A 20,836-nucleotide genomic window follows, 5' to 3' on the forward strand; every position below is an offset into this window, starting at 1 on the left:
CTATTTTGGTTTCATCTGACCATGTGACATTCTCCCAATCCTCTTCTGGATCATCCAAATGCACTCTAGCAAACTTCAGACGGGCCTGGACATGTACTGGCTTAAGCAGGGGGACACGTCTGGCACTGCAGGATTTGAGTCCCTGGCGGCGTAGTGTGTTACTGATGGTAGGCTTTGTTACTTTGGTCCCAGCTCTCTGCAGGTCATTCACTAGGTCCCCCCGTGTGGTTCTGGGATTTTTGCTCACCGTTCTTGTGATCATTTTGACCCAACGGGGTGAGATCTTGCGTGGAGCCCCAGATCGAGGGGAGATTATCAGTGGTCTTGTATGTCTTCCATTTCCTAATAATTTCTCCCACAGTTGATTTCTTCAAACCAAGCTGCTTACCTATTGCAGATTCAGTCTTCCCAGCCTGGTGCAGGTCTACAATTTTGTTTCTGGTGTCCTTTGACAGCTCTTTGGTCTTGGCCATAGTGGAGTTTGGAGTGTGACTGTTTGAGGTTGTGGACAGGTGTCTTTTATACTGATAACAAGTTCAAACAGGTGCCATTAATACAGGTAACGAGTGGAGGACAGAGCAGCCTCTTAAAGAAGAAGTTACAGGTCTGTGAGAGCCAGAAATCTTGCTTGTTTGTAGGTGACCAAATACTTATTTTCCACCATAATTTGCAAATAAATTCATAAAAAATCCTACAATGTGATTTTCTGGGGAAAAAAATCTCAATTTGTCTGTCATAGTTGATGTGTACCTATGATGAAAATTACAGGCCTCTCTCATCTTTTTAAGTGGGAGAACTTGCACAATTGGTGGCTGACTAAATACTTTTTTCCCCACTGTATATGTGATATGAGTGGTATAATACTGTGATGTTGGTTACAGTAGGACATGAGTGAATCTCTGCCCATCAACTCAGTGTGTCTCTCCATGAAGTTAGGGTTGACGCAGAGCAGTTTGTGGTGGGCAGTGCCCTCTAGAGGTGGGGTCAGTCAGTGGGAATCCCCCTTATGGGACTACTGTTTGCTCTCTATGGGAACCCCCTATCCATGTGTGTAGAGGCAGGAGGAGGTGTATGGTTGGGTTTTGGCAGTGACAGAGCAGCCCTTCTCCCTAGACAGGAAAACCAGTGGCGTCTCGGTGGTATAGACCAGACCCCCTCTTTGTCATCACTGTGTTCTGGTGAACCCCCCAAACCTGCCTAAAAACTTACCACAGGTTTATATTATGGCACACAGAGCTCCTGCAAGACCCTCTGTTTTATTTTCATGTACCTATGGGGATACGTAGTCAGTCACTCACCCTGAACCACCAGTAGGTCAATGATTCAAACAGAACAATAGATGCTTTTCTCCCCTTCTTTGAAGGGACAAAGCCAATGTTTATGTGAGACTGTTAAAAGACTAAAAGACACTAAGGCTGCATTTACACAGGCAGCTTAATTGGTCTTTTGACAATCAGATGAGCTCTTTTGCCGATAATTGGGCAAAAGATCAGAATTGGGCTGCCTGTGTAAACTCAACCTAAAATACATTAATGTGCATATATTCCCTATTTGAATCATAATTGTATCATAGCTGGTTTCCTGGGGGCTCATGGTTAACCCTGGAGGTATATAATCAGTCCAGTACACACACAGCTACTGGCCATTAACAGGTCAGAGGAGAACAGGAGAAAGCACACGGTCTTCATCAGTGATCTATCTGTGTGAGTGTGTTGTTGTGTACACTACTTGTTAGTTAGAGGCTCTCCCTTCACATCTGTCACTGGTAATACTGGACTCATGGCAGATGATGAGGGGTTTGGATGGTCTGTAGTTGTACTTTCCCTTAGTTTCTCCAGTCAGAGAGTACTAAGAGCCAGAAGGACCACAGCTCAAAGTGTATCAGCTGTGACACACCCTCAGCGGGGGTTCGGAAACAACCGGGTGCGTCCGGTTTTCAGGGGAAATGGAAAGAGAGTCTGTGACGCGACTTCCGCTTTTGGACGTTAACAAGGTGACACTCCATCTTAACTCCTCCTCCACATTTACAGGATTGGTTGAACAGTGCGGACCAGAAATAAATAAATGGTGCTCAGGCGTTTCTTTTACACCTGTTACGTTAGGTTAGCTGTGACAGAACACTAATGTGGTCATCAGTTGGATGAAACATTTAGTATGCATCTGTATTTGAAGTTGTAGTAGTTGATTTACGACATATACAGTCTGATTCTTGTGTGGTAGACATTGCTTCCCAGTGGTCATGACTGTACTGTAGACGCTTACGCATTAAGACAATTTCTTAATTGACCCCTTATAATGAAGGAATAGCGATATGATAAGTTGTTTGGTCTTCAGTGAAGACATAGAGCTTCTTACAGTGAGGGAAAAAAGTATTTGATCCCCTGCTGATTTTGTACGTTTGCCCACTGACAAAGACATGATCATTCTATAATTGTAATGGTAGGTTTATTTGAACAGTGAGATACAGAATAACAACCAAATAATCCAGAAAAACGCATGTCAAAAATTTTACAAATTAATTTGCATTTTAATGAGGGAAATAAGTATTTGACCCCTCTGCAAAACATGACTTAGTACTTGGTGGCAAAACCCTTGTTGGCAATCACAGAGGTCAGACGTTTCTTGTAGTTGGCCACCAGGTTTGCACACATCTCAGGAGGGATTTTGTCCCACTCCTCTTTGCAGATCTTCTCCAAGTCATTAAGGTTTCGAGCCTGACGTTTGGCAACTCGAACCTTCAGCTCCCTCCACAGATTTTCTATGGGATTAAGGTCTGGAGACTGGCTAGGCCACTCCAGGACCTTAATGTGCTTCTTCTTGAGCCACTCCTTTGTTGCCTTGGCCGTGTGTTTTGGGTCATTGTCATGCTGGAATACCCATCCACGACCTTCCCTGGCTGAGGGAAGGAAGTTCTCACCCAAGATTTGACGGTACATGGCCCCGTCCATCGTCCCTTTTGATGCGGTGAAGTTGTCCTGTCCCCTTAGCAGAAAAACACCCCCAAAACATAATGTTTCCACCTCCATGTTTGACGGTGGGGATGGTGTTCTTGGGGTCATAGGCAGCATTCCTCCTCCTCCAAACACGGGGAGTTGAGTTGATGCCAAAGAGCTCGATTTTGGTCTCATCTGACCACAACACTTTCACCCAGTTCTCCTCTGAATCATTCAGATGTTCATTGGCAAACTTCAGACGGGCCTGTATATGTGCTTTCTTGAGCAGGGGGACCTTGCGGGCGCTGCAGGATTTCAGTCCTTCACGGCGTAGTGTGTTACCAATTGTTTTCTTGGTGACTATGGTCCCAGCTGCCTTGATATCATTGACAAGATCCTCCTGTGTAGTTCTGGGCTGATTCCTCACCGTTCTCATGATCAATGCAACTCCACGAGGTGAGATCTTGCATGGAGCCCCAGGCCGAGGGAGATTGACAGTTCTTTTGTGTTTCTTCCATTTGCGAATAATCGCAACAACTGTTGTCACCTTCTCATCAAGCTGCTTGGCGATGGTCTTGTAGCCCATTCCAGCCTTGTGTAGATCTACAGTCTTGTCCCTGACATCCTTGGAGAGCTCTTTGGTCTTGGCCATGGTGGAGAGTTTGGAATCTGATTGATTGATTGCTTCTGTGGACAGGTGTCAAGCTGAGTGTGCTCCTAATCTCAGCTCGTTACCTGTATAAAAGACACCTGGGAACCAGAAATCTTTCTGATTGAGAGGGGGTCAAATACTTATTTCCCTCATTAAAATGTAAATCAATTTATAACATTTTTGACATGCGTTTTTCTGGATGTTTTTGTTGTTATTCTGTCTCTCAATGTTCAAATAAACCTACCATTAAAATTATAGACTGATCATGTCTTTGTCAGTGGGCAAACGTACAAAATCAGCAGGGGATCAAATACTTTTTAACTTCACTGTATATATATTGCCACTTTATGATAGAGAATGTTTATTGTTACATTTGTCTCTTTATGATTATTGGGATCACTGACTTGGATGCATTGACTCAAATCAAGAATATCTCGTGTTGGTTTGGTTTCCCATGTCCTTTTCCTTGACTGTGTTGTTTTATCCCTGTAGGAGAACCCTCCTCCTGCTCCTGTCAATATGCACAGCAGTACTGTCTGGAGAAGAAGACTACCGAGCACAAGGTAAGCAGCCTCCACCTCCTCCCCCACCAACTCCCCCACTCTCTCTCCAGCTGTGCATTGTAGCAGTATACACCAACCCCATTCCTACCCAGCATCCACTAGCCATCTCTGTTGCCATGGATTTGTTGTCTCATCTGTTGTGGATGAGAAAGCGACCTTTTCCAGCTATAAAGTGATGTCAACAAAAAATGAAAAGCCTTGTTCTTCAAATGGAAACTGTTTCGATATGAAACAAATTGATTGTTACAGGGCCTTGTGTGGGTTTTATAGACATGGGTCTTAGTTTGACCAAGTGACATTTCACTTGTTGGCACCAGACATTCTGAGAGGGAGGGTGAATAGTGATTCCTGGTTGCATAGTTGCAGAATGCGAGCACTTCTGATGAGTTGTTGTCATTGCTTTAGGGTTCAAACGTGCCCAGAGAATGATATTACATAAGATAAGTGATTTATGACATTACCCTAGTATCAAGGACAGGAAGTCTTCTTGATATGTGTAATTATTGCTCTGTGTTTGTATGCATGTATGTATGAGTAATAACATCATGGTGAATAGGCAGGCTGAGGCCAGAGGGTCTGTCTGTCTGCCTGTGAGTCAGAGGGACAGCTGCACATGGGAGCTCCTCTCCTCTTCCCACTCTTTTTAAAACCCTCCCTTACATGTCTGCTCTTGCTCCTCAGGTCCTAGAATGCAGGTAGACAGCCCAAATAGCCTCCTTCACTTCTCCCACGTTCCCCTGTGTGTCTCTCTCTCTCTCTCTCTCTCTCTCTCTCTCTCTCTCTCTCTCTCTCTCTCTCTCTCTCTCTCTCTCTCTCGCTCTCTCTCTCTCTCAATTCAATTCAATTCAATTCAATTCGATTCAAAGGGCTTTATTGGCATGGGAAACACATGTTAACATTGCCAAAGCAAGTGAAATAAATAATAAACAAAAGTGAATTAAACAATAAAGAAATTAACAGTAAACATTACACTCACAACAGTTCCATATATATATATATATATATATATATATATATATATATATATATATATATAGACATTTGTCTATATACAATGTTGTAACGATGTGCAGATAGTTAAAGTACAAAAGGGAAAATAAATAAACATAAATATGGGTTGTATTTCCAATGGTGCTTGCTGCTGTGATGGCACACTGTGGTTTTTCACCCAGTAGATAAGGGAGTTTATCAAAATTGGGTTTGTTTTCGAATTCTTTGTGGGTCTGTGTAATCTGTGGGAAATATATATCTCTAATATGGTCATACATTTGGCAGGAGGTTAGGAAGTGCAGCTCAGTTTCCACCTCATTTTGTGGGCAGTGTGCACATAGCCTGTCTTCTCTTGAGAGCTAGGTCTGCCTACGGCAGTCCTTCTCAATAGCAAGGCTATGCTCCCTGAGTCTGTACATAGTCAAAGCTTTCCTTAAGTTTGGGTCAGTCACAGTGGTCAGGTATTCTGCCACTGTCTACTCTCTGTTTAGGGCCAAATAGCATTCTAGTTTGCTCTGTTTTTTTTGTTAATTCTTTCCAATGTGTCAAGTAATTATCTTTCTCTCTCTCTCTCTCTCTCTTTCTCTCTCTCACTCGCTCTCGCTCTCGCTCTCTCTCTCTCTCTCTCTCTCTCTCTCTCTCTCTCTGTGTGTTTCTGTCTTTTTCTCTGTTTCTCTCTCTCTCTTTCTCTCTCTCTTTTTCTCAATTCAATTCAATTTGCTTTTTATTTGCATGACGTAACAATGTACATATTGCCAAAGCTTACTTTTGATATTTACACTATTAACATAATTAAAATAATAATAATAATAATCAATATTGTCAACGGGACAACAGTAACAACAATAACCAAGGGTCAAAATAACCATTGAACAATAACAATATAGAGGACATGTGCAGGTTGGTTGGTCTGTCAGACACTGTCCCCCAACCCACAGCTACCCAACAGGACGGGTAGCCTATCCTCATCAGAGAGGTCTTTGAAACCGTTTTGGGAAATGACATTCTCTAATTGTTTTATATTTTTGACATTTTGTCAGGAAATGCAGCTCTGTCTCAGGTTCTGCTGTGGTGCAGTGGTTGCACAGCCTTTCCTCTACAGGGAGCCATGTTTTCCTGTGTCTACCCTTCTCAATGGCAAGGCTGTGCTCACTGAGCCTGTACTTTGTCAAGGTTTTTCTAAGGTTTTGATCAGTAACCATGGTCAAATAGTTAGCCATGGTGTACTGTCGATTTAGGGCCAGATATCACTGCATTTTACTTTGTGCTTGTGTTTCCCAATAAGCAATGTAATTTTGTTTTGACTGTGTTGTAATTTGGTTTATTCTGATTGATTGGATGTTCTGGTCCTGAGGCTTCAGTGTGTTAGTATAACAGGTTTGCAGGGCTTGGTAATGATATGAGAGGGGGTCACTGTATTTGAGATGTTTCCAGAACTTAATTGCCCTTTCTCTCTCTCTCTCTCTCTCTCTCTCTCTCTCTCTCTCTCTCTCTCTCTCTCTCTCTCTCTCTCTCTCTCTCTCTCTCCTCGCTCTCTCTCTCTCTCTCTCTCTGTCTCTCTCTCTCTGTCTCTCTCTGTCTCTCTCTGTCTCTCTATCTCTCTCTCTCTCTCTCTCTCTCTCTCTCTCTCTCTCTCTCTCTCTCTCTCTCTCTCTCTCTCTCTCTCTCTCTCTCTCTCTGTCTCTGTCTCTTTCTCTGTGTGTCTCTCTCTCTCTCTCTCTCTCTCTGTCTCTCTGTCTCTCTTTCTCTCTCACTAAGTACACCAATGAATTAAACTGAAGAGAACAGGGAAACTAAAGGTCAACCTTACTGAGATGAATGCTTTAGTGTGTTTTGGCAACAGCTCTTTCTCTGGACAGATTCAGCGGATAAGTTGATTAGGTGATAAGGTGATAAGGTGATAGCAATCAGTATTCCAGATAAGTATCAGGAAAAGAGACAGCAGTTGAGAGGCTTGGTCGGATGATTACATATTTCTGTCTCTCCTCTCTCCTCCCCTCCTATGACCGTTGCAGAGCAACAACAAGTTCAGTCAGCGTTGTATGTTTAGCTGTCGGTGTTATTGTCCACTGGAGGAGGAACTGCTGTCAATCAAGTTCAAATCTAGTTTCACGTGGCATGGGTCTCAACACACGTTACAGTAATGAGGCAAAAACAAGCAAACAGAAACTACTAGGCCTACATCTGCGAAGGACATTATTATGGTGCAAGACCCTGGCTGACACCAGGGGTGAAAGTAGATGTAATTTCTTACCGGTACGGGACACCCAAGTGCGCGCACGCATTTTTAAAAATAGGCCTACTACAAATATTACAGGGTAGCCTACTCTACTGACACTGACAAACAGATCAATAAAAACGATATTGTCTGATCCATATAATGGGCCTACGAAAAGGGGAGACACATACAATATGACGTCCATCTAACCTGGAGGAGGAAGTTATTGTCCAAAAACAAACAGAAGTGGCACTGACCCAATGATAAAGACAGTGATGCACACTCACCGGGGATATGGCCGATGTTCTCCGCTGGTGCCAATAAGATAGGCTACTGTTCGCTCAATTAAGTTAAGAATTTTTGATAACTAAAAGACAGATTGGAGTCTTTTCATTGTCATCTCTTTACAGCAATAGCCATTTGCTTTCCAAATAGCTTTTCCTCGATTGTATTTTTAAATATTGTGATATGCCTGACTGGGTGTCTCTACTTTTCACTGACAGTCACAACTCAACAATCATCTCATTGGTATTTGCAGCACACGCTGCCCAAATTGCAGGCCCTTCCGACTGTAGGCTATGCGATTTAAAACACAGCTATTTTTTTTTAGCTAATGATCCTCTGTGGCCAAACCATGCTTTCTGGTGTAGTAGCCTATTTTGAATGATTGTATTTATTTCTATATAGACAGGAGTAAGCTAATTAGGCTATATAATTTTGGCAATGTAATTCAGTTTACTTTAGGGAAAGCTTAGCTTTCCCTAGCCTCATGGACACACCGCCTATGACTTTTAATGTGGCAGAAACACAACCAGTCATGATGTTTTCATCTGATTGTCAAACAGTCACTTATCAAAGGCGCTCCTCTGGGCTACTCGCGCACTTTCATCCACTCACAAAATCATTCCAGCATCCAAACCCCAACAGTGCACCCGCAATTTGATGAATGGAAAGAGACATCAGTTACAAAACACCTAAACGTGTATTGTAATGACATTCTGTGATTGTCATTAGGCCTACACTGGTAGCCTGAATTGATGAATCCACTGTTGTCCACGCGTGCCTCGGTCTCGGCCACTCATCTCCGCAAGCGTTTCGGCCACTCATCTCCACCTTGACAAAATGTAAGTGTTCTCCTCAAACCACAACACAATTTGGAGCATATACCACCCGGTTTCTAGCCATTTCATTAATTTTTCATGCGGCTGACATGCATTAATGTTAAATAATGGTGTAATAGCCTATAGTTGTTTGGGCATGTTGTATTAATTATGATAGGCTCACGTTTTACCGGTACGGTGTACCCCCACTATTTATTTTGCCGGGACGCCGTACCAGACCGTACCACCTTACTTTCACCCCTGGCTGACACTCAACTTGAAGAAAACAGTGTACTGATGGGGGCTGGCCACTCAACATGTACATTGCAGAAGACAGGGATATTACAGAGGACACGCCAGACATACTCCATATGCTTCCAACATGAATTGGCTCCACTCCTCCTCCTAAGGCAGGTCTACCCCCATCTCTACTCCTCCTAAGGCAGATCTACCCCCATCTCTACTCCTCCTAAGGCAGGTCTACCCCATCTCTACTCCTCCTAAGGCAGATCTACCCCCATCTCTACTCCTCCTAAGGCAGGTCTACCCCCATCTCCACTCCTCCATAGGCAGACCTACCCCCATCTCTACTCCTCCTAAGGCAGGTCTACCCCCATCTCTACTCCTCCTAAGGCAGGTCTACCCCCATCTCTACTCCTCCTAAGGTAGGCCTACCCCCATCTCTACTCCTCCTAAGGCAGGTCTACCCCCATCTCTACTCCTCCATAGGTAGGCCTACCCCCATCTCTACTCCTCCTGAGGCAGGTCTACCCCCATCTCTACTCCTCCTGAGGCAGGCTCAACTCAGGCTAACCCCAGGAAGTCACAGTTGCTCCAAGTCCTTTACCACCACGCTAGTATGTTATTATTCTGTCTGTGTATCATTGTAGACCCCACCAACACTACACCACCACTACACAGCAGGATCAATCCATCATAAGAAGAAGAGGAGGAGGAATGCAGAAAAGAGCAGAATGCTCAGTGACTGACTGAGGGCTTGGCTAGGGCAGCTTGTCTTCTCATAATGAGACAGCTTGGAATCCTGGCTAACGTTACCCCAGGCGAAGAATGTCAAGGACATCGATTCTCTGTGCTGTGCAGCTAGCGAGAGGAGAGGAGAGGAGAGGAGAGGAGAGGAGAGGAGAGGAGAGGAGAGGAGAGGAGAGGAGAGGAGAGGAGAGGAGAGGAGGGGAGAGGAGGGGAGAGGATAGGAGGGGAGGGGAAAAGAAGGGAGAGAAGAGGACAGTAGAGGAGAGGAGAGATCTATTGCAGATACTTAAGCTGCATCCCAAATGGTACCCTTTTCCCTATGTAGTGCACTACAGGCCCTGGTCAAAAGCAGTGTACTAAATAGGGAATAGGGTGCCATTTGGGATGCAGAACAGCTAGTCCCCCAGGCTGCAGACAGGAACGAGAGGATCCCATAAGCACATGAACTCAGACTTGGGCACCGTGAAGCATTTTTCAAGGCCTCTATGGATGGACGGACAAAGCAACCTTTTGGCTGATGGGTTAAATACTAGTAAAACCACAGACATCCTGACACCAGCAGCACGCCGGCGGCATACTCACTAAACACACTCACCACACAACCACACAACCACCAGCTCCCTGCACCATACTCAGCTATCTATCAGAGAGTTCAGGGGGTGGAGGGGATCTTCCACTTTGTAAATCCTTGGACATGAGCCCATTGCAGTGTAAAGAAATGTAAACAGTATTTTTCAAAATACATGATATGTTATGTTATTTACAGTTTAGGCATAAAGTTAATGGTCACCAATGTTACTGTTTGGATCCCCATTTTAGACACTGCTAATAACATTTGATTATGTTATGATCAATGAATCCATAATGCTTTTTGCTAAGTGTGTCCATGTGAACATGTTAAAGCTACAAAAGCTCCAAAGGTAAACGTCAGTCACCATCTGTTACCCATTCCTCCCCACATTTATGCTGTCAACATTTATACCACGCTTTTCTAAATAAGTTATTGTCTGTTCGATTTGACCCGTGACCAAGGTGAAAGGTCTCGAGGTCATACATGTGCGACTCGTTCTAAAATAGCTGTGTTACAGCTTTTTACCAGTCTGCGTTCTTGACTGTTTTCTTTTTAAAACTGCGGTGATGTGTTTGTGTGTTTTGCCTTTTACTTCAGTTTTTACGACCACGTTGAACCTGCTGTGACAACAACACACTATAGAAGCCTTGTTTTAAGTGCAAAACACTGGTTGAGTGTGTGTGTTTGTGTGTGTGCGAGTGTGCGTGTGTGTCTTCCTCCCCCTCCTCCTCCTCCTCTCCCTCCTCCTCCTCCTCTACCTGTTCCTCCTCCTCCTTCTCCTCCTCCTCCTCCCAGGATCTCCCCACTGACATTTTCCTGTTTCCTGGATTCCACTGAGTTACTGCCTTAGTCTGCCAATTTCTCCCTCTCTCACACACACACACACACACACACACACACACACACACATACACACACACAGTCGGTAAAACCGTTGAGTCTTGATTCCTTTTGATTTGAAGGTTCATAACATATTTTATAAGTCTTTGTTCTCATTTGTCATGTTGTGCTTTTCCGAAAATATTGTGCCATGCTGTTGACATTTGTACACTCTCAGGGAATAACGGGGCTAGAGGAAAACATTACGCTCTTAGAAAAAAGGGTTACAAAAGGGTTCTTCAGCTGTCCCGAAGGAGAACCCTTTTTGGTTCCAGGTAGAACCCGTTTGGGTTCCATGTAGAACCCTTTCCACAAAGAGTTCTACCTGGAACCAAAAAGGGTTCTCCTATAGGGACAGCTGAAGAACCCTTTTGTAACCCTTTTTTCTAAGAGTGTAATGTTTCCCTCTAGCCCCGTTATTCCCTGATTCAAGCCTAGCTAACTACCATGCTGAGAAACTCTTTCCACTACTTTTAAACTAATTTCTAAACGCTGTTCTCCTGCTGAACTTCAATGTCAGCAGGTCAGACATGTAGTTTGAGGAATCACCTGGGAGAGAGGAAAATTCATGACTCAGCTTGTTAAGAAAGAGAGGATCATGAATCTCTGTTGGCAGATTGATTCAAACAGGCTGTTTGAAACACACACACACACACTGCTGTGTGATAGTACTGTACTGTACCATCTATCCCTGTGTAGTCCCCTGTCTGGACTCATCTGGCACCCAGCTGCCTCGCTCACTGGCTTGGCTGCCTGGCTGTCTGAGGAGGATTATGGGTAATCTGTGATGTCATGGCAGCCAAGCCTTGATCAGACCTTCCACTTATTTATTCACTTCATTCACTTCCTGTGCTTCTTCTACTTGCGTTCCTTTCTTTCTTTCTTTTTTTCTTTGTTTCTTCTTCTTCTTCTTCTTCTTCTTCTTCTTCTTCTTCTTCTTTTCTTCTTCTTCTTCTTCTTCTTCTTCTTCTTCTTCTTCTTCTTCTTCTTCCATCTCCTTTCCTACCTTGTCCTCCTCCAACACTTAGAAAAAAAGGTTCAAAAAGGGTTCTTCGGCTCTGCCTGACCCATAGGAGAACCCTTGGAAGAACCCTTTTTGGTTCCCGGTATAACCCTTTGGTTCCAGGTAGACCCTTTTGGGTTCCATGTAAAAGTCTTTCCACAGATGGTTCTACGTGGAATCCAAAATAGTTTTACCTGGAACCAAAAAGGGTTCTACCAGGAACTAAAAAGGGTTCTCCTATGGGGACAGCCAAAGAACCCTTTTGGAACCCTTTTTTCTAAGAGTGTAGAGTGATGATGCTAATGTCCTCTTCCTATCACTGTTTGTAAGGTTTTAAAATGTTGCAAGTGTCTGTCTGACTGTCTGACTGACCTCTCTCCCCTCTCTGCTCCACAGGTGTCGATATCCTCCATTGGCTGGGCCTCACCGGCAGCAGAGAGACCCTCTCCCCTGGGACCAGCTCCTCTTCCCTTCCCTCTCCTTCCTCCTCTACCCCAGGAGCCGGGGTCCTACTCAGCCCGGACTCCCACATTGAAGCCGCCACAGGGGGTCTGTTCCCGCCGGAGCTCGGTGAGGAGTTTTCTGTTGTGGTTAGCCTGAGCTCCTGGCGAGCGAACAATGCTTTCCTTTTCAGCGTGCGTGATGGCAGGGACAAGCTGCAGTTTGGCATCCAGCTGCTGCCCAGGAAGGTGGTGGTGTACACCGGCGAAAAGGCCTCTGTCTATTTCACCTACGACGTGCACGACGGGCGCCAGCACTCTTTCGCTGTGGGCGTGCGGCCGCGCTCAGTGTCGTTCCATGCGGACTGCGGGGCGGTGCAGCAGCGAGAACAGACGCTGACCCGGTCACAGGGGCTAGGGTCTGGATCTAGAGGCCTGCTCACCCTAGGAAGGATTAAGTCTAAAGCAGCCCAGTTCCAAGGCTTCATATGCCAGCTGGAAATCTACCCCTCAGCCCAGGCTGCTGCGCGTTACTGCCACTACCTTAAAAAACAGTGCTGGCTGGCCGACACTTTCCGATCGCCACCCCCCAGCTCGGATATGGAGGTTTCCGGCTCCTTGGCTTTCTCCCCTGTTCCTCCTTCTCCAGAGTCCCAGACAGTGGTGGTGCCCCTCTCCCTGGCTGTAGACTCCCAGCAGTCCACCACCCTGGCCGGATCAGCCCCCAGCCCCTCCCTGGAGGGGTCCGGAACACCGTATTTAAGCCCCTCAGAGCGGTCTCAACTGGGGGTCAGGACCCAGACCCAGAGCTTCCTGCTGGAGCACCTCACCTCTATCCATACCCCCACAGCAGGCCCCATTGGCCCATCCTCAGGCACCCTCAGTGGGCTGGAGGCCATGGATATCACACACATGAGTACCAACTCCAGCTCCAGATCCAGCCCAACAGGGGGCTCCACCAGGCAGTCTCCCCAGTCTGAGAATGACACGGAGAAGGAGGAGGAGGAGGAGGAGGAGGAGGGGGAGGAGGAGGAGGAGGAGAGGAGCCCCAGGAGGTCCCAACGGGTCACCACAGCCACCCCAGGCCTGATCTCCCCTGTCAGGCAGAGCCGCTTGAAGGAGGGCCTGAGGAACAGCTCCAGCTTCAGGCCTAGAGACTCTCAGCCCCAGCCCACTAACCACCTCCTGGACAACCAGCTCAGACCCAACAGCACCACCCTGTACCGGGAGAACCAGGTGGACACCTCAGAGGAACATGGCCAGGAAGGGGCCTACGATGTGGGCATGGAAGGCTACGACTATGGATACGAGGAACCAGATTACTTCTACAGAGACTATGATGAGGCTTTTCCCGGCCCCAAAGGAGACCCAGGTCCTCCGGTAAGTGTTTGTAATTCATAAATTCTAATAATAGATATGAGAATGTTAGAAACTTGTCTTCGTAGTGTGTTTCCCGGAAGTGAGAGCAGAGGCGTGCATGAGCAATGGGGGAAAATTACAATGCATCATTAATTAAGCCTACTTTAGGGTGATTAAGCCTTGAGTGTTCTGTTGGCCCTCTCTTTTAAACACACCCATCTCAGCCTGAAAAAAATGTAAAATGAAAGAAAATATTTTGTCAGGGCCTTGTATTGATTTAGAGGCGAGGTGAGGGCGTGTCCAAGCACTTTTCTTTTTTCATGTATCAACAGGTGGTTAAAATAGCACATGTCATTCCCCTTTTGAAATAATGCCAGTGACTCGTGCATACTCTTGTGTAAGCGGGGAGGGGTGTAATTTATAACTGAGGGTTGCTCCCTATAGCCTAGCGACAAAAGAGCATCAAACAAGCTGACGTCAGCTAGCTAGCTGTAAAGGTTCAAGGAGAACAAGACTATACCATTCTGTCATATCGGCATGCTGATCTATTGCTTATGGCCCTATGGTAGCCTCGGACACAGCTGATTGAAGTGTTTCCAAGTCAGTGTCTTGCTCCTCAATCTTCTCTCCTGAAGGACTTGAAGCCACAATCTGTAGTTTATTTGACCATTGAACAGTAGTAACTTTATTTATTGCAGATTACACCTTTACCGAGAGGTGAAAGTACAAGCTTAATTTATGTTTCTCTCATCAACTCAATGAGCCTAGAACTGGTAGACAAATGTTTAGGAGGGAAACCAAACCAGACTATTACTGTTTTCCATAATTCAAGGAGACAGATATTGACTCGTTTTTCATCCTCCTTGACTTATGTGTTGTGAAAATCAGAGCAGCCAATGACTGTTGAGTACTCTCTAACAGGCTCCATGTTTTGGATGTAGGGTCAGCACAAGGTCAGTGGGTCAGTGTGTGATTGTGATGTCACCACCTTCTGCACTCAGAGCTCCAGATTGAGAATATGGCTATGTTCCATTCAGCGTTCTCCTGTGCTCCATGCTTTCCCATGCTCAATGCGCCCAGTTCTGTGCTCCATTTACCTGCTCTGGAGCATGCAAGTACAGTGAATGGAACACAAAAAGTATCTCACCCTCAGAGAGGCTTTGGCTCCAGATAGTCAGTGTAGAAGCGTACAGTAAACACATTTACATTTACATTTACGTCATTTAGCAGACGCTCTTATCCAGAGCGACTTACAGTTAATAAGTGCATACATTTTTCATACAAACACAGGTGCTTATTCTGAATATGCAATCATCATTGCCTATACTGTACAATAGTTTTCATGCCCAAAGATTTTTGGTAACTCTTTATTTTACAGGCCATTATTTATAATTTTATTTTTAAATGTTTTTACTCGATATACAAACGTACACATACAAACAACAACTTACAGACACACACAAACAATGACTTAATCTCATCTTCCCAGACTCACATGCTCACACCCCCATCCCTAGTGCCTGCATTTTTGTTTGCCACTTGGCCTTTAAATTGTATCCATTTATTTTTCTCGTCACCCATGCTATTTCAATATTTCAATAATAAATCATTCGATTTTTCCATTGGGTTAATGATGGCGGATTGATTGATTTCCACGTTTTTAGTATAAATTTTTTCAATTGATGAGAGTGATGAGAAGAGAATCGTCCATCCCATTGGGTATGTCAGTACACCCCCATAAGCCATGTCTTGAAATATGCAGACAGATTAATTAAAAGTAAGTTTACATTGTAATACTTCTCACAGCCAACATCCTAGCACCACCCACAACTTCCGGACTTTATAGCATTCCCAGAAAGTATGGATTATTGAGTTATTATTAGTTTTACACTGAAGACATGACTTGTATAATAAATTCTATACATTAGTTTATACTGGATTAAGCGTCCATTTTTGTTAACTGTAATTGTGTTAGTTATGCTTCAACATTCCCTCCATCTTAATTTTTTTCTAAAAGATTGTCAGTTGGATATGCTCTCTGCAAGGTTTTGTATATCTTCTCTATCCACAGTAGGTTGGTGGCACCTTAATTGGGGAGGACGGGCTCGTAATGGCTGGAGCGTCGTAGGTGGAATGGTATCAAATACATCAAACATATAGTTTCCATGTGTTTGATGCCATTCAATTTGCTCCATTCCAGCCATTTATTATGAGCTGTCTTCCCCTCAGCAGCATTCACTGTCTCTATCATATGAATATCATTTTCTGACTCAAATAAGGTTGCTCTGATGTCCAAAAGATTTCAAATTGAAATTTTGTGATATGTAACTTTTAAGTTGCCTGTATTTGAAACTATCTACATTGGTCAGTCCAAAATTACTATTTAATTCTATCATGGAAATAAATGTATTACTTTTTAATTCTATCATGGAAATAAATGTATTACTTTTTAATTCTATCATGGAAATAAATGTATTACTTTTTAATTCTATCATGGAAATAAATGTATTACTTTTTAATTCTATCATGGAAATAAATGTATTTGATGGTTTCTATGCCTTACATTTTTCACGTGGACGAATTTATCGGTGAATTCTGAAAAGCTATCCAAGGATTGTTCCATAGGGTTGTGTTTTTAGGGAGTGATATTGGTTCTTGTAGAATACGTTTCATTTTCTTCCATATTGTTATAGTGTTCTTAACTATGAAGTTGTTAATGTTCTTAGCTTTATCCTTTGAAAATAGACACGTGAAAAGATTCTGGGGATGAGCATGCGCATCTTCAATATGTACCCATTGTTCCTCTTTAATGCATGAAACAATATGTCGCAAGTAAAAGCCTTGGGTAGCGAGTTGATACAATTCCAAGTCTGGAAGTTTAAAATCACCCTCAGACTGAGGAAGATGTAAAACTTTCCAGAGCCCCACCTGCTTTGAGCCCCACCTGTTTAGCTAAAATATATTTATATATATATAGTGCATTCGGAAAGTATTCAGACCTCTTGACATTTTCCACATTTTGTTATGTTATAGCCTTATTCTAAAATTGAATAAAATAAATAGAAATCCTCAGGAATCTACACACAATACCCCATAATGACAAAGTGAAAACAGGTTTTTAGAATTTTTGCAAATGTATTAAAAATAAAAACAGAAATACCTTATTTACATAAGTATTCAGACCCTTTGCTATGAGACACTAAATTGAGGTCAGGTGCATCCTGTTTCCATTGATCATCCTTGAGATGTTTCTACAACTTGATTGGAGTCCACCTGTGGTAAATTAAATTGACTGGACATGATTTGGAAAGGCACACACCTGTCTATATAAGTTCCCACAGTTGACAGTGCATGTCAGAGCAAGAACCAAGCCATGAGGTCAAAGGAATTGTCCGTAGAGCTCCAAGAAAGGATTGTGTCGAGGCACAGATCTGGTGAAGGGTACCAAAACATTTCTGCAGCATTGAAGGTCCCCAAGAACACAGTGGCTTCCATCATTCTTACCTGGAAGAAGTTTGGAACCACCAAGACTCTTCCTAGAGCTAGCCACCCGGCCAAACTGAGCAATCGGGGGAGAAGGGCCTTGGTCAGGGAGGTGACCAAGAACCCGATGGTCACTCTGACAGAGCTCTAGAGTTCCTTTGTGGAGATGGGAGAACCTTCCAGAAGGACAACCATCTCTGCAGCACTCCACCAATCAGGCCTTTATGGTAGAGTGGCCAGACGGAAGCCACTCCTCAGTAAAAGGCACATGACAGCCCGCTTGGAGTTTGCCAAAAGGTACCTAAAGACTCTCAGACCATGAGACACAAGATTCTCTAGTCTGATGAAACCAAGATTGAACACTTTGGCCTGAATGCCAAGCGTCACTTCTGGAGGAAACCTGGCACCATCCCTACGGCGAAGCATGGTGGTGGCAGCATCATGCTGTGGGGATGTTCTTCAGCGGCAGGGACTGGGAGACTAGTCAGGATCGAGGCAAAGATGAACGGAGCAAAGTACAGAGAGATCCTTGATGAAAACATGCTCCAGAGCGCTCATTTTTACATTTACATTTAAGTCATTTAGCAGACGCTCTTATCCAGAGCGACTGACAGGTAGTGAATACATACATGTTTTGTTTTTTTTCTTTCATACTGGCCCCCCGTGGGGCGAAGGTTCACCTTCCAACAGGACAATGACCCTAAGCACACAGCCAAGACAACGCAGGAGTGGCTTTGGGACAAGTCTCTGAATGTCCTTGAGTGGTCCAGCCAGAGCCCGGATTTTAACCCGATCGAACATCTCTTTAGAGACCTGAAAATAGCTGTGCAGCAACACTCCTCATCCAACCTGACAGAGCTTGAGAGGATCTGCAGAGAAGAATGAGAGAAACTCCCCAAATACAGGTGTGCCAAGCTTGTAGCGTCATACCCAAGAAGACCCGAGGCTGTAATCGCTGCCAAAGGTGCTTCAACAAAGTACTGAGTAAAGGGTCTGAATACTTATGTACAGTATATGTGCATTTTTTTTTATTTTTTTTACTGTCATTATGGGGTATTGTGTGTAGATTGAAGAGGGGAAAAAACAATTTAATCAATTTTAGAATAAGGCTGTAACGTAACAAAATGTGGAAAAAGTCAAGGGGTCTGAATACTTTCCAAATGCGCTGTAGTGTACTTTATTTACCAGGTTTATTTGCCATTAAGTACTATGCTTTATTTGAGTTTAACCTGTAGTTGTTGGCTCTCTTCAAAAGTTAAAGATCGTATTCCTGCTTAAGTTCAGAAATGTAATTTTCTTGTTTACCTTGTAAACATTTTCTATGGGCTTTTCTATGAGTGATTTATTTTTCTTTAATTTTAATTTCGAAATCAGATTTAACTTTAGCAGAGTATGATATTATCATTCCCCTACTGTACGCCTTAAAGGCATCTCAAATTATATCAGGGGTCGGCTTTTCTCTTTCCTCTATGTCTACATTTGTAATGGTAAAGGTTTTTTATTTTTTCGTTTACATATTTAATGCATTTCGGGTCCAGAAGATGCGCACTGTTCATTCTCCAAATTATTTTGCTAACTGTATTTTCTATTGGTGTAATTAAGCATGATACCGGATAATGATCCGATATCACTATATCATGAATTGTTGAATCCAGTAAATTGTTGAGTGCATTTTTTGAAATAAAAATGTAGTCAATTCTTGAAAAGCTTTTCTGACTTTCAGAAAAAAAAGAATAGTATTTTGTTGTTGGGAATAGTAATCTCCAGGTGTCCTGTAAATTATTTGTAGAGATGACATTTTTCAGCCTCTTTGGAGGCTCCCTACAGTAAATCTGCCTTTTTTATTACTACGTCTGCCAATCTTATCGAATGTATGATTTAGGTCACCTGCTAAAATAATAGTTCCTTTCGGGATTTGATCTAATATAGCTTGAATTGTATCTAAAACACCAGATTGATCCCTGGTGGGATATACTGTACAATGAAATCAATGTGTAACTTTCACCATGTAAGTTACAATTCAACATTAGAAAACGTCCTTCTTGGTCCATGTGCTGGGATATAAGGGAAAATTGTGTATTCTTATTTATCAGGATGCCTACACCTCTGCTGTTACTACAGTAGGTGGCAGCATAGGCCTTTCCAACCTAGCTCCTCTTTAAATGTTACATTTCTCGTTTTTTTTTGTAACTCTTGCAAGAAAACCACATCTGCTGACAGTCTTTTTTTCATCATGAAGCCCGTGAACTTTTCATGTGATAAGTTGGACTTTGTTGATCTTTACTTGTATAGAATCAAAGTTAACCTATCTGTTCCATCTATCATTGAAGAACCAGGTAAAACATTTTAGCAGACATGACATATGAGGGAAGTGGGCATTCCATAGAATGGGAGGAACATAGTGTAAACACATAGTTATTGTATACATTACAGCACATTATTTAGCAGGTAGTAATTTTGAAATAACTGAAATAGCAATGACCTACTCTGCTGAAAAAAACAGCATAGATTAGCATAGGCAGCCTTCGCTGTGTTTTTGATGGTGACCACTAGCCTTCGCTGTATTTTGGACACTGGTGACCAGCATAAACTGGTCACCAGCGTACCTCCATATCCTGGTCACCAGCAAAACCAGCATTAAGTCACCTTATTATGCTAGCTTTGCAAAGTGATGTTTAATTCCTATTGGAATCCAGCCAGAGTGGGGATATCCAAAAATGTGAACTTTTATTCACTCACAATCTGCATTCAGAATGACTGCCAGGGTTAGAAAGATGAACGAATGAAATTATCTAAACCATCTAAACTGGAACAACCATTTCAGTAACGGGTGCAATAAGTCCAACTAACAGATTGGATTAGTTTAGATTAGTTTGTATGTTATTTATCTTTGTGTAGCATAAAAAAACTGATAATGAAACAAACAATAAATAAAAAATCATACGGCAATAGAGCATGCTGGGAAATATGATCATGATGGCCGTGGTTTTGCAGAGCAGCTGGACCAGCATAGACCAGCATGGACCAGCTTGGTCACCAGCATACCAGCATCACCAGTATAATTGCATAAGCTGGCATACCAGCAGCATGAGCTGGTCAACAGCATCACCAGCTTGACCAGCTAGTCGGCCAGCCTAACCAGCTAGACCATGCTGGTCAGACCAGCTTGACCAGCATCAGACCAGCACTGACCAGCGTAGACCAGCATAGACCAGCATAGACCAGCATGCTGATTTTTTCAGCAGGGTACTACTTGGTGCATTAACATTTATGGTATTTTGATTGAGTCCCATTGAGATCCAGTTTGACTCAACGCTGGGATTTGAGGAGGATGTTTGGGGAAGTTCACCCCAGCTGCACACTTCAAAGGCACTTCAAAGAGGGAGGAAGTACAGATTTCTCAATCATCACCTTCATGATTCACTTCCTCTCTCTGAAATACATTTCACTGCTGGTACTATTAGTACCAGCAGTGAACCTGGTTCAACCACACTGAACAATGGTGAGTGCAGCATTCAGGCTGATGTTACCTACAGTAGAAAGCAAATGAACAGATGTTACATGGCACATACCATAAAGATGCATTTAAAAGCAAAAAGACATAAGGGGCTGTGCAGAATGTTGACTATACTCCCAGTTGTAGGGTTTTGTTAGG

General features: G+C 43.5%; 1 protein-coding gene across 1 annotated transcript in view; it reads left to right on the forward strand.

Annotated features, from left to right (window-relative positions):
• The window catches only part of LOC121532954 (collagen alpha-1(XXIV) chain), a 179,574-nt gene that overhangs the window by 18,303 nt on the left and 140,435 nt on the right, over positions 1–20,836 (forward strand). The window contains exons 2-4 of the mRNA XM_045205811.1: positions 4,078–4,148; positions 12,296–13,339; positions 13,370–13,719. Coding sequence (XP_045061746.1) covers positions 4,078–4,148; positions 12,296–13,339; positions 13,370–13,719 — 1,465 coding nt within the window. The remainder of the gene's footprint in view (positions 1–4,077; positions 4,149–12,295; positions 13,340–13,369; positions 13,720–20,836) is intronic.

The sequence above is a fragment of the Coregonus clupeaformis genome, chromosome 20 (assembly GCF_020615455.1).
Source record: "Coregonus clupeaformis isolate EN_2021a chromosome 20, ASM2061545v1, whole genome shotgun sequence".
Classification (NCBI taxonomy): domain Eukaryota; kingdom Metazoa; phylum Chordata; class Actinopteri; order Salmoniformes; family Salmonidae; genus Coregonus; species Coregonus clupeaformis.